General features: G+C 36.5%; 1 protein-coding gene across 1 annotated transcript in view; it reads right to left on the reverse strand.

The window, feature by feature from the left end:
* Positions 1–6,302, reverse strand: part of TIAL1 (TIA1 cytotoxic granule-associated RNA binding protein-like 1) — a 12,414-nt gene extending 6,112 nt beyond the window's left edge. The window contains exons 1-5 of the mRNA XM_008948204.1: positions 6,212–6,302; positions 2,811–2,960; positions 2,447–2,501; positions 2,049–2,136; positions 66–141 (exon numbers count right to left, since the gene is read on the reverse strand). Coding sequence (XP_008946452.1) covers positions 66–141; positions 2,049–2,136; positions 2,447–2,501; positions 2,811–2,960; positions 6,212–6,223 — 381 coding nt within the window. The 5' untranslated portion in view covers positions 6,224–6,302. The remainder of the gene's footprint in view (positions 1–65; positions 142–2,048; positions 2,137–2,446; positions 2,502–2,810; positions 2,961–6,211) is intronic.
* Positions 6,303–12,565: the final 6,263 nt, after the last annotated feature.

The following is a 12,565-nucleotide window of genomic DNA, read 5'->3' on the forward strand; positions in this document are numbered from 1 at the left end:
ATACAGAGGCAAAACCAGAAGTAGAAAACAGGCAATTATTTTCAATCTACACTGTGATTACTCACCAGTTTGTTATAAAAAGATACAAAACCATAGCCTTTTGACTTTCCAGTTGCCATATCTTTAACTACCCGTGCATCCCTGTGAAAAGAAGCACAGCTATATGAGGGCAATATTAATAACCAGCAAAATAAAAACTAAAAGGAACCACACACACTGTATCGTGAGCATAATTTTCTCTTATAAATTCAGTTAGCCCTAAAACTACAGTCATTCCTGAACTCTCCCTATTGCTTCTTTACCTGTTAGAAAAAAGCAGTAGGACAAAAAAAATAACATGTAATAAACATGCAACCTATCCACATAACCTATACTGGCTAAAACTAGAATGTTCAAATTTGAAGTATAAGAGAAACAAAGTTTCCTTTTCTAATATTCTATTGGCTAGGGTCCTCTAAGGTTTACTGTTCTATAAATTACTGTAACAATTCTATCTAATTTACCATGCATTTTCTAAATAGTTAAATGTCTTCTGCCTAGTGATACAAAATATATGAAATATTAAAAAATCGAAAAAGAGGAAAAAATAGGAATTAAAAGGCATACATGGCCTGTTAACAGATTTCTTTATTTTTCTTGGTCAATTCTCTACCATCATTTTGGAGTTTGGGTAGCTGTAAATTTTGAAAAATTGACATTTTCAGAAATTTAAGAAAGGAGAATAAAACTAACAACAATGCTAAGCACACCAGTACGAAAACAACAAATTTACACAGAAATTTTAGTGAGTAAGTTAAAATGATTGGAAATATAGAACTGCACTGAATATAGAATGTTAAAATGTAAATACTAAAATATGTATATATAAATAATGTATAATAAGAATAAATAGAAATGAGAAAAAATCTACAACTGAGTTCCAGTGTGCACAGTTCCTTGCAGTTAGCCTTCAAGATCCTGTCCATTCTTATGAGCAATTCTGCAAAATAACCAGAATGCTATTACTTTTAATTGTGACTTGGACTTTAGAAAAACTGCAGGTCTCAGGTATAAATATAGATCGAGAAACAGAAACCTGAATTATTCTCTTTAAATTGATTTTTAAAACAGTACTACTTACCACATTAAGAGATAAAAAGCAAAGTAAACAAAATAGCAGAGGTAAGAAATAAGATTTATGACTCATTTAAAAATATGTGTACAGAACAAGAGAAAAATAAGAATTTTGTTCTTAGAAATATATTCCTGCAAAGCGGTACAAAAACATTCCCGTGCAACTTTGATTTTTATAAAGATAAACCGATAGAACATTAATGGGCTTCTTTTGCAACAGTACTCTTAGGGACATACACACTTTAACATTCACAAGGATTCTTGTGATGTTAAATGTGTACAATTAAAACACCAGGTGATTTAGTATCACCTGAATTCTCTATGAGAAGTTTAAAGAAACATTCTCTTAATTGGCAGAAATGTGCACATATTGTAAATCCACCATTCTTTCATTTAAATATTGCAATCTTAATTCATCCCATTATCATCCAAAAAGCAATTTCATTCCCATCAGTATTAGCTTTTTTCAAAACATTCACAAGTTATTCCACTAGCTGCTTCATAAAATCACACTCCAATTGCCCAGATTTCTATATTGCCAATGACATATGGTATGAATGCATACAAATTACACTGAGGATGCAACATAGGCCAGTTGTCAAGTCACTACTCTGTACACATTCTGAGCAACAACAGAAAAAAAAAAAATCACATTTAGGAACAGCAATTAAATTTTGATTAAAAGTTGACGGACATTAGCATATAAATTATATTAAAAGCACATTGCTTTCAGCAAAACCAGAGCACAACTGTAGTACTGTTATTTACAATCCCGATAGATACTGAAACAGTAACCCCTCTCTACTGCCCACCCAACATGAGGACATAGACATTAGAAAAAATTCTCTAAAAAGACAAGAAATAACATTTCAACTCAAATTTTCACTGTCATATTTTCCTAACCAATATTTGGGAATGTTTTTTATGATACTTACGATATTTTACCAAAAGGAGCAAATGCTGACTTGATGTCTTCTGTTGTTATTTCTGGACTTAAATCCCCAACGAACACATGGAAGTGATCTGAAAATAAATAATTTACTAATCAAATATTTAACTGCTATCTAAAGTTTCAGCTCCTGGGAAAGTGATGCTCTGCACACAGCACTGGGAACCAGGAACGCCCAGGATTCCGCTTGGTGAGCAGCAGCAATTTAATCTGTCCACTCCAGTTTCCCCAGTTGCAAAGCAGAAACAGAAGAATTAGTTTGCAAAATTCTACTGAACACAAGATGGGAAGGAGAAGAGTTATTTTTAAATGCATTTACAACACATTATTACAACCTTGTGAAGTATTTGTGTAGAAGTGATACTGTGGCATTACTTTACTTACTGGATGTATCTTTTTTCTGGCTACTTGGTGTTGTTGCCCAGTTTACTTTGACCTCCTGAAAATAAGTATAAGATTTAGTATAAATTCACAAAATTCTTACATTTTTTAAGTTTATTCAAGGGTGGGTTACAACTGCAACATTTACACATCATGATTCAATATAAAATGCCATCATAATTAGAACATCACAAATTATGCTTTTCCTAAATGAGCCTTACATTTTTTTAACAAGTATTTTATTAAAATTATTCTGAATAATATTTAACCTTGGTAAACATCTTCAACAAAATCCATGTCCCACAGTTTTATTATTTTTTATACAAAACCATACCTTAAATCTAAGATTACAACGTAAGCAACTTACCTTTCCCAAAATTTTTCTCCCATTCATAGCAGCTAATGCAGCAGCTGCATCTCTGTGTTCATAAAATTCCACAAAGCAATAAGGGTCATTGCTTGTATGCTGCAAAACAGAAAATCCAACAGAAGAGTTGACCCTTCTGCTATCGGGTTGCTGAGAAGAAAATCCAGGAAAATATATTACTTATAGCTAGAAACTTTAAGAGTGATTTGCATTAGATTTATGAAATAGCCTTTGACATTACACTTAAATGCAAGAATTATTAAGATGGGCTTCTTTTTAAAGGTCTAGCAATTTCTGAAGTGTAGTTTACTTTCTGTGAAGGCTTGGTATTTAAATTTACTAAAAGAAAAATAATTCAACTATCAGAAAATTGATCTGCAGACTGGATGGAAACAGGGAGGGAAAAAAAGAAATGGAGAGAACAAAAATGATCTTCTGCCTCATATATACGCTCAAACCTTGAAACATTTGTTCTTCAGATGCCTTTTTGCCAATTTTCTCTCTCCTACTTAAGAAGTCTCTTTTTATTTGACAAAAATCACTAGCAGACAGCAACATAGAAGTTGCATATTCTTAGTCTCAAGTGAAAAATGTTATACCCAGCAACTGGGAAATATCCCTGAAAAAGGACTCAAAACAGTGTGACTGAGGAGAAAAAGATACCAATCAATTGACTGTTACTCTGTTAAATCTTGGGTATAACCTGTTTTGTAGGATGGCTATGGAATCACCTTGAAAAATACTAACTGACAAAGCTCACTGAAGTATTAAATGTACCAGAGTATTGAGTGCAAAGAAGGCAAAAGTTTTCAGAAAAGTAGATCCAGTGGAAATGATGATTAGAATGCCAACCTGAATGCTGGATTTAGTCTGCTTAAAAGATATGAGTACAAAAACTAGACCCTTACATGAAAATACCTATATTAACTACTCTGCGTGTACACAGACCAGAAGATGATTAACACTGATATTAAACAGATTTCTTGCATGGACAGGGAAGGGTCTAACATGTAATGAAATTACTTTGACTTTGGTATTCTTGTCTCCAGTGTCAGAGCACAGCTCTGGCACAGGTTAAGAGTAGGCTTCTGCCAGTTTTACTATTTAAATCCTGAAAATTCACACACACTTGTATGGAGAAAAATTCCAATTCCACCCCATGAAACTGGAATGTACATTTTCCATCTACTGCTGAACAAGGGAAGCTGTTAAGATGTAACGCCTGAACTGACCATAAGGTCTTTCTATACCCAAAATGATCCAGAAATCTGAAGTCATCATTCTGAGCACTGTCATTATTAGGTGTCTCTCACTGGTGCAAAATCAACAAATAGGATAAAATATACTTGAGATCATAAGAAAAGAGTCTAAGTCACAACAGCCAAGAAGTGCTCTACAAGCGCACTCACCCCAGATGCCTCAAAACAGTTAGCCTTAATTCACCCCTCTTCTCATATTACTTTCCTGCTGCAACAAAAACAAGATTTGGGAAACCCATTTAAGGCCTTTGCAGATTTAGTGCAGTTCACGCTTCAACTAAAGTGTGATTTTACTTTTAGGTTGTGGGGAGATCTTCATTAGCACTAAGAGCTCGTCTGAACATGAGAAGAGCCGCTTTTGCAGATGCCCATATCTTTAGGTGTTCAAGATACCTGTAAATGCCACAGCACCCCTAGTATTCTATGCCCCCACAATAGACACTTGAAATCTCTAAACTCTTGCCATGTTCATGTCACATACTCTACAAATGAAAAAGAGTGAGCAACAGTTGATACAGCTGGCTAAAGAGGGGAAAAAACGTAAAACACCCAAGTTTTGAGAACATCCAGGTACAAACGTGACTGCTGGTGGTCACAGTAACAGAGGTAAGCCCCACTGAAGTGTCAGGCAGTGCCTGTGGCAGAGCTGCAGGGCACACAGGTACTGCTGGCAGCTGGCAGCACTGTGGCCGCAGGGCGGCTGCATCCCAGAGCCCAACCTGCGCCTGCTGACGGCTGGGTGACAGGTGCTGAGGTCAGCCCGGCGCCGTCACCTCCCTACGACTCAATATAGCTGCAAGGAGCTTTTTGTTTATCTACTTATTACAGGGTCTCACTTGTTATTCCTGTGCTTATGGAAAATCTTAAAACCACAAAACCTAAACCAAGGTAAAACGGGTGTTGGAATTTCTCATCTGGTTCTGAAGAAATCAAACTGATGCCAACATCTCTCGATCAGCCGAAGGCTGGAGCAGCAGTTCCTTATTTCTGAAGGGTGTATGACAAACAGAACTGTTTCTTCAGAGAAAACACTACTTGTGCTTTGTTATCCGTCTGTGTAGTTCTCTTTCTCCAATAAGCTTCTAGAAAACGTGGCTCTATCTTCACTAAAAAGTTTTAGTCAAGTGCCACATGGAAAATTATTAGTTAAGACAAAGATGAGAGTGATTAAACAAGTAGCAGGCACAAAATAAGCAGCTGAACTCCAAAAAAGCAGCGTGTCACACTGAAAGGAAAAGAAGTCCAGTCACAAGAATTGCCTTTTAATACCCTCATTAACAATCAAGCCAAAAAAAAAAAGTGACTGTACTCAGGAAATCTGTAATTACAAGTTAGTATGAAGCAGAAGAAGTAATAAAAAAAGTAGGAAGAGCATCTAGAAAACCAGAGTTGAAGAATCAAAGATTAAACCTAGCAAAAGTTCCAATTACTCCCTGCCTGATGGAAGTTTAACAGTTACAAATGCAAAAGGGAAGAAAAATATTAGGGAGCAAGAAGTTGCCTAGGATGTGTCAACAAGGTCACAGAAATGGCTACAAACCCTAAACATATCAGAGTATTTACAATGGAGAGAAGAAAGTATTCATACTTACCAACACTTTGTACAAAAGACCTTATCTGGAATACTATGGAAATTTTGTCATTTGGTGTCAAGAAAAAGTGTTTAAGAACAGACAGGTGCAGACAAAAGCTATTTGTACTAGCACAGAAGAGACTCAGGAAGAGCAAAACTTATTTTGAAGGATTTTTTTTACTTTTCATCTATAGCAAAGAAGCATTTATTCAAGAGGAAAAACAATTACTGAGGCTCATATTTGAATAAAGTGAAAAATGAACAAACCAGCCACAAATAACACTTGAAACAATTAGGTTTGTGATCATCAGAACAACACGATTCTGAAAAGAGGGGGTAACAATCTTTGAAATAAAGTGGAATCTCACCATTGGCTGGTGAAAGGCACATCAAGGCTGAAGGCAGAAGTACAGGACCACACACAACAGATTTCTTCTGCAAAAACTTATCCCCAAAGCCAAACACAACCAACCTGAAAAACCACTACCAGTAACATCAAAAGAAGCCCCCAAGTCCATCTGTTTTGCACAATTTGACATTCCCATCCCATGGGCTGTGGAAGGCCTTACCTCTGTTATCATTTTACAGCTTTTGCATGGTCCAATCTGGCTGAATAACTGAAGTATAAGAACTTCAGTCACATCTCTGGAGAGGTTTCCTACATAGCTACACAAGGGAAAAGGAAAAAAAAGCACAACGTTTTTAACCAGAAATTTTCATCTTTCCAAATGTAATTATGATTTTGAAATCTTAAATGACTACAAATCTCCCTTTACATACCCCGAGTACCGCAAAGGCGCTACTTAAAAATTATTTCATGACAGTTTTAATGCAACATTCACATGGATTCTAAATCATAAAGCTGGCCACAAAACAGAATATGAAGCTGGATTCAGACCTAATACCAGACACCAATACCTACTGCAAATCATTTCTTTGGCAGAAGAATGTCAAAAGCAGGAAGAACATTGCTCAAGAATGTTGGGTAGACTAAGCAACCAACTGGGCAAAGACGTCTGAAGTTCCACTTCTCACTTACTGCATCCACCAAGACTACTTCTGAACTTGGGTAGAACCCACATCTAACTCCTGTTAGCTCAGGAGTAGCTACTGGAAACAAACTGCACTGCCTTGCAAGCAACCAACACCGTTTTTCTGAACATTTGGAAAAGCAGCCCACTCACCGATAGGCAAGGCAATTTATGCAGCATTTTGCCACAGGAATGCTCCACACAGCATCTATATCAACAGCTACCACCTCTGTAAAACTCCCCAAAACCATGGCAGTGTTATTTTAGTATCACCCATACTTCCTGATGTTTTTCTTTATAAAATTTTCAAAATAAGTCAGTTATGAAAGGCCTATCAAGTTCAGATAGTCCTAGATTTACCCAGATAGCCAGAAATCCAATAGCAGTTTTAGAACTACTTCTAGATACTCTGCTACATTCTACACTCAAAAAAAAATAAAACGAGGTCACAGAGATGGCTGCGAAAGAGTCATGCACACAACACAATTCTTAAAAAAAACCACCACACACAACACATTAATTTGTTATTGAATTGTAAACAAAGTGATCACTTAGGAGAAGGGCTTGTCACAGTAACAGAACTCGAAAGTCATCAGCACAGGGACATTCTTTACAAGTAAGCCAGCCAAGACAAGTATTCAATTAACCAACCAACAACATGAGCAGAACTTCTGTGATTTAGCTGTTGAAACAATATACATTTTATTCATTCTACTCTGATCTATTATAGAATGTCATAACACAGTAAACTAAAGTCAGTCTGAGCTGTTAACACATTTCAGTGAACATAAATGTGAAGAAGCATGTCTTACTCTATGCATAAGCCAGATTGTTTTGAGTAAAGCAATTTAAGTGCACACTTCTGCTTAACAGGCAACCCCTTGAAAATTTTGAAACCTATTTCTGTGTTTGACAACTGGGGTTTCATCTAGCTTCCACATAATTAAAAAGGACACTATTTTTTTCATCTGAACATTCCACAATAATACCAACAGATTTTTCTTAATATTGCTATTCTTTCAATAACTACAAAACAGTTCTGCACTTTCTCAGTCAGGACTTAAACGCTACACAAGATCCAGAGTTTCTTATATGTCACAGCACCTGAACACAGAGACATCCACTATAACCTTTCACATACTCATCACTTTCTTACCAAAGTCTGAATTTACAGAAGCTACATCAGCAGCCTGTACTGTTATGAAGCATTTCAGTAAGCATGTTAAACGCTGCACAATTCCGTAAGACCCACTGCAAGACATACTGCCCAGCTCACTGACTTTTCAATTCTCCTTTCTGAAAACTTAGCAGTTAAACATTTATCCATACCTTCTTTCTGAAGCCTTAACTGAATTCTTGTTAATCATTCACCAAGATTAAGCTGTAAATCACTAATAGTTTTAAATAGAAATATTAACTTTTTCAGATACCACTAAAATCACATTTAAAACACAATTACCAGTAGGAATTCCCATGGAAATTGTCAGCACTGCTGTGAACTTATTACTAGCACTTGTTTCCTTCGTTGCAGAACAACAATTAGTTAACACCACACCTTAACAGTACAGATACAGGCACCTGCAGGGTAGCACTGAAGTGAAATTAAATACAGTGCAGTCTTAGTAACATGATTTCTACTGCAAAATCAGATACGATAAGTACAATTAACACTACAGAAAAGCAAAATTTCAGCCTCTTCTGTATAATATTAATATGTATTTTGGAAATGTAAGACCTGAAAAGCAATCTGAAGAATTCATCTTGGTCAGACAAAGGAAAAAAAGCTAGGAAAAACCATTCCTTAGAAACCTATGCACTTAAGACAAGATAAATTCCACCAACAACTAGCAGAGATACTAGGTGGTTTTCCAACACCACTGCGCCTTCATCAAGATCGCTGCTAGTCAGAATGCTGCACCACAAACTAGCTAGGAAACAGGCTGCCCCTTCCCTCACAGCAGCAGCACAGTCCTGGACCACTCCATGGCTAGATTCAAATGGGACATTAAGTCCTAAGAGTCCATTAATTGTCTAAATGTATATGATAAATACTGCCCTGAAGTTTAATCCTACTCTGGTCAGAAGGCATTAATACCTTGCACTAGTTGCTAACACTCTGAAACTTGAGTAATACACACGCTGAGAATAATTCACAAGAGGTTCATGTAACAAGGACAACGTCCAGGGAGACCTAAATCTCTTGACCTACACGTAAAAGATGAGAATACAAACTGCTTCTACAAATGTGAAACAATACACTAAAAACTAAGACTAGATCATTAATTTCATGCCTTTAAGTAAAGCAGGTTGCAGTCATATTACCTCCTCCAATACAGTTAAAGATGACTTAAAAAACCCATACAAGCCAGTATCTTCAGTGTACAAGGTTTAAATGCTATATAATTAAGGGAAGAAATACATTCAACACGTTAGGAACAGAAACCTTACGTTTCTGGAAACACTAAACTTTCCTTGCCTGATGCTAAGCCCTGACCACACATGACCAGCCTATAAGTGCATCCAGTTGTCCCCTCTCTAGCTCAATTCAGAGATGATAGAACATATTGTTTTACTTCATGAAACCAAAGCAAACAACCACACCTAAAGAAAACATATGTTTTTTAACATGCTACTGTATGATTATTTTTACAAAAAACTTCAATTTTTTGAAACATTATTCAAACTTTTAAAAGTAATAAAACCTCACAGAGAAGAAGCACTTAATGTACTTTTACAGGCTCTTCTCTTGGTTAATGTGACAAGGCAGCAAAAGTTGTTTACAAACACTAATAGCATATGCTCTCTTCTACAATTTTAAAATACTTAAATACCAATTAATAAACATATACCAAAAAACCCACCCAAACTACATAAATGTATCTATCTATACATATATCTCCTGATGAAAATTTCAATAAATTACACTCTTGAATGCTGCTGACAACACAAAGAACAAACTGTTTGAGATTCATAGATCCTGTAGAACTATCTAAAGAATAAAAGAGGCACATATCAGCAAGTAATGAGTTTTAGAATTAAACTCTTTGGCTTGAACAGAAAAATCTTCTTTGTGGAGGTAAATGGGTTTTATTGTATCCTAGCCAGGCAGGGGAGAAAGGGACATGTACAGCCACTACTTTTAGGTCCATGACCCCCCTCTACATACTATTTGGAGGAAAGACAGTAAATATGTTTTCACACTCACACAGGCAATACGCATGACATGGCAGATTTCCTATTTAAATGAAGAAAGCAGGATAAACAATAACATAAGTGATGTGAAAAGCCCATAGAAAGTCTAGTAGTATCTCTACCTAGTGCTGGCAAACTACTGGAAACAAAATCATGCCATGAAAACCCCACTCCATGGACTCCACTAGCAGACAATATTCCTCCACAAGACTCCAGCTCCTTGATCACAGCTGAAGTCTTACTTATGCACCCTATCCAAATTCCATGACACTAAGAACACGGCACGGCAAAGCTCATGATAGAACAACTTGTAGGTATTTGGAGAATGTTCATGAAGTTTTTGAGAAAACAGTTAATAGAAACAACATAAAAATTTGGAACATTTCTTCCCATTACCTCTGGTAGCTGCTAACATTCCCAACACATTCTGAGACTTTAGTTTCCACTTGAAAGTAGTAACTGGACTGTGATACAACTTGTGATGGAAGGAGATTGAACAGCACTCCAAAAACAGAGCTTTCAAGTGTTCTATAAAAAAAATAGCCAGCTCACAGTTCATTTTCAGACCAGCTAAAAAATTACAGGTTGTGAACTTTCTACATCACATTTAATTTGAGGGTGTGACGAGTCCTACATGAAGGTCCCCCCTTTCTCAAGTTATCTTCAAATTGTGTAGAGCAATAGAAAAACTTTTGGCAGAAAATACTGCACGTTCTTCTTCACATGTCTATAAAGGCCTACTAAAAAAACTAAAACAGAAAAAAGTCAATTCTTAGAGGTCCATGACTGACCTATCATGACTTAAAACAATGTAACAGCCCTGTAAGTACTGCAAATGGAAACAACTATTATCCCCCAGATATTTAAGATGAGCATAGATGGTTTTAATTACAAAAATAAAAAACCACCTAACATGTTTCCAAGTGTTAAAAAAGAAAATTTCTTCCTAATCTACAGGCTTGGGTTTTCTTTCCTAAAGGAATAAATGAAATGCCAAAGACACTGGTAAAACATCACTTAAACTACTGACAACTGCTTATGCACTTAGTCAAATAGCTACTGAAGCAAAAAAGTTCATTTACTTCCCCTTCCCCTATAAAAGCAAAGAAACAACCCCCCCCAAACAGTTCAACTTACAATATTATTAGTTGTTCTTTGGAAACCTGCGAGTTTTATTTATATGAGAGATCACAACTGCTCTACATGATAAGTATTACCCAGGACAATAATCCTTAAAACTCAACTTGCAATTCTAAGTTTAAAGATGTTTCAGATAAAAGTAGGGACAAGAAGGAGATGTAAAAAATGCTACAGTGGAATTCTTGTGTTCTATGAAAAACGCTCTCAAATAATTACACAAAAGTAACTCTACATGACTGTGGTTGCTACAAAACTACTAAAGAAATGAACATATGTGCTGTTTATTATTTTGACACATTAAACAGAGTCACATGTGCAATAAAACATGTTGGGCAGCTGTAGAGATGCTATTTCAGATATCTTAGTACAAATGTAATTTTTATCTTGTCAGTGCCTATGGGCTAAGTCAGGTCACCAATGAACACACATCAGTATGAAGAACCCACTCCCACGTGGTAACAAAACTTGTTCAGTAACAAAACAAGTAAAAGAACATTTTAAAACTTAGTCTAGATACACTACCTATTTTAAAAAAGAGCAGCCAATCAGGAACAGAGGAACCTTGTAAATAAAACCTGAGTAAAACGCTGTGAAACTTTGCCCTTTTCCCTCCTCTCATTCTAAAGCAACACTGTGAAAACTACATCCACTATCAGGACAAGCAAGCTTGGACCATTTGGGTAGTCAACACAAAAAGCATTTGAGATATGCTTATTTAAACTATGCATCCCAGGGAGCAAAGACTACATTAAGTACTTATACTACATCATGAACGAGTTAAAAGAACTTTTGCAGACACAGGAAGGAGAAAAAAACACAAACTGCCTTGAAAAGCCTTAAATGCCAAGTCATCATTTTGACAGTGAAAACAAAACGCAGATATTTTAGTCTGTTTCGGTAGTTTCTTTCAACTGGCGTTCAATCCAAATGATCTTTGAAAGCCTTTCTAAAGGCTACTGTCACAAAACTAAATAGACAAAGATTTCATTCGGGGTGTCTTTAGCTGTGTTTCTCTTATAGACAGTCTGAACACTGTGCAGTTGTGACTGACTTTCTTGTAAGACAGCCTGAACACCAAACGGATCATACAGCACATAACATCCTTTGACAACTGGAAACTGAAAATCCATGAAGTAGTTAAAATAGTCAACAGGAGAAGGATGTGCTCCCCAATGCCCAGCCTAGACACTAACCTCCCCTATATAAGTCAACAAGACAAAGAAAACCCATCAAAACCATACCTGCAGACTTGAAAAGAACTCAACAGTAACAAAAAAAGCTCGAATTTGTATTTTAAAACAGAAAGCAGAGAACAGCCACCAACTGCTTAAACACTGCCTAGAGATACACGGCCACGGTATAGATACTTCTTTTGTCAGGGCCCAAGAGACTGTTATTGAACCACACTGTGAAATACTGGAGGGAAAAGCAATTTTTCCTATCCGGCCGCTACAGAGCCTCTCGTCTGACGGCGTTCCCCCATCCCACCCACCGCCGGGAGAACACAAAGAACTTTCCCACTGCCGGGACCGCGGTGAAGGGACCAGAGGCCGGCCGAGC

The sequence above is a fragment of the Merops nubicus genome, unplaced genomic scaffold, assembly GCF_000691845.1.
Source record: "Merops nubicus isolate BGI_N331 unplaced genomic scaffold, ASM69184v1 scaffold46630, whole genome shotgun sequence".
NCBI classification, from domain to species: domain Eukaryota; kingdom Metazoa; phylum Chordata; class Aves; order Coraciiformes; family Meropidae; genus Merops; species Merops nubicus.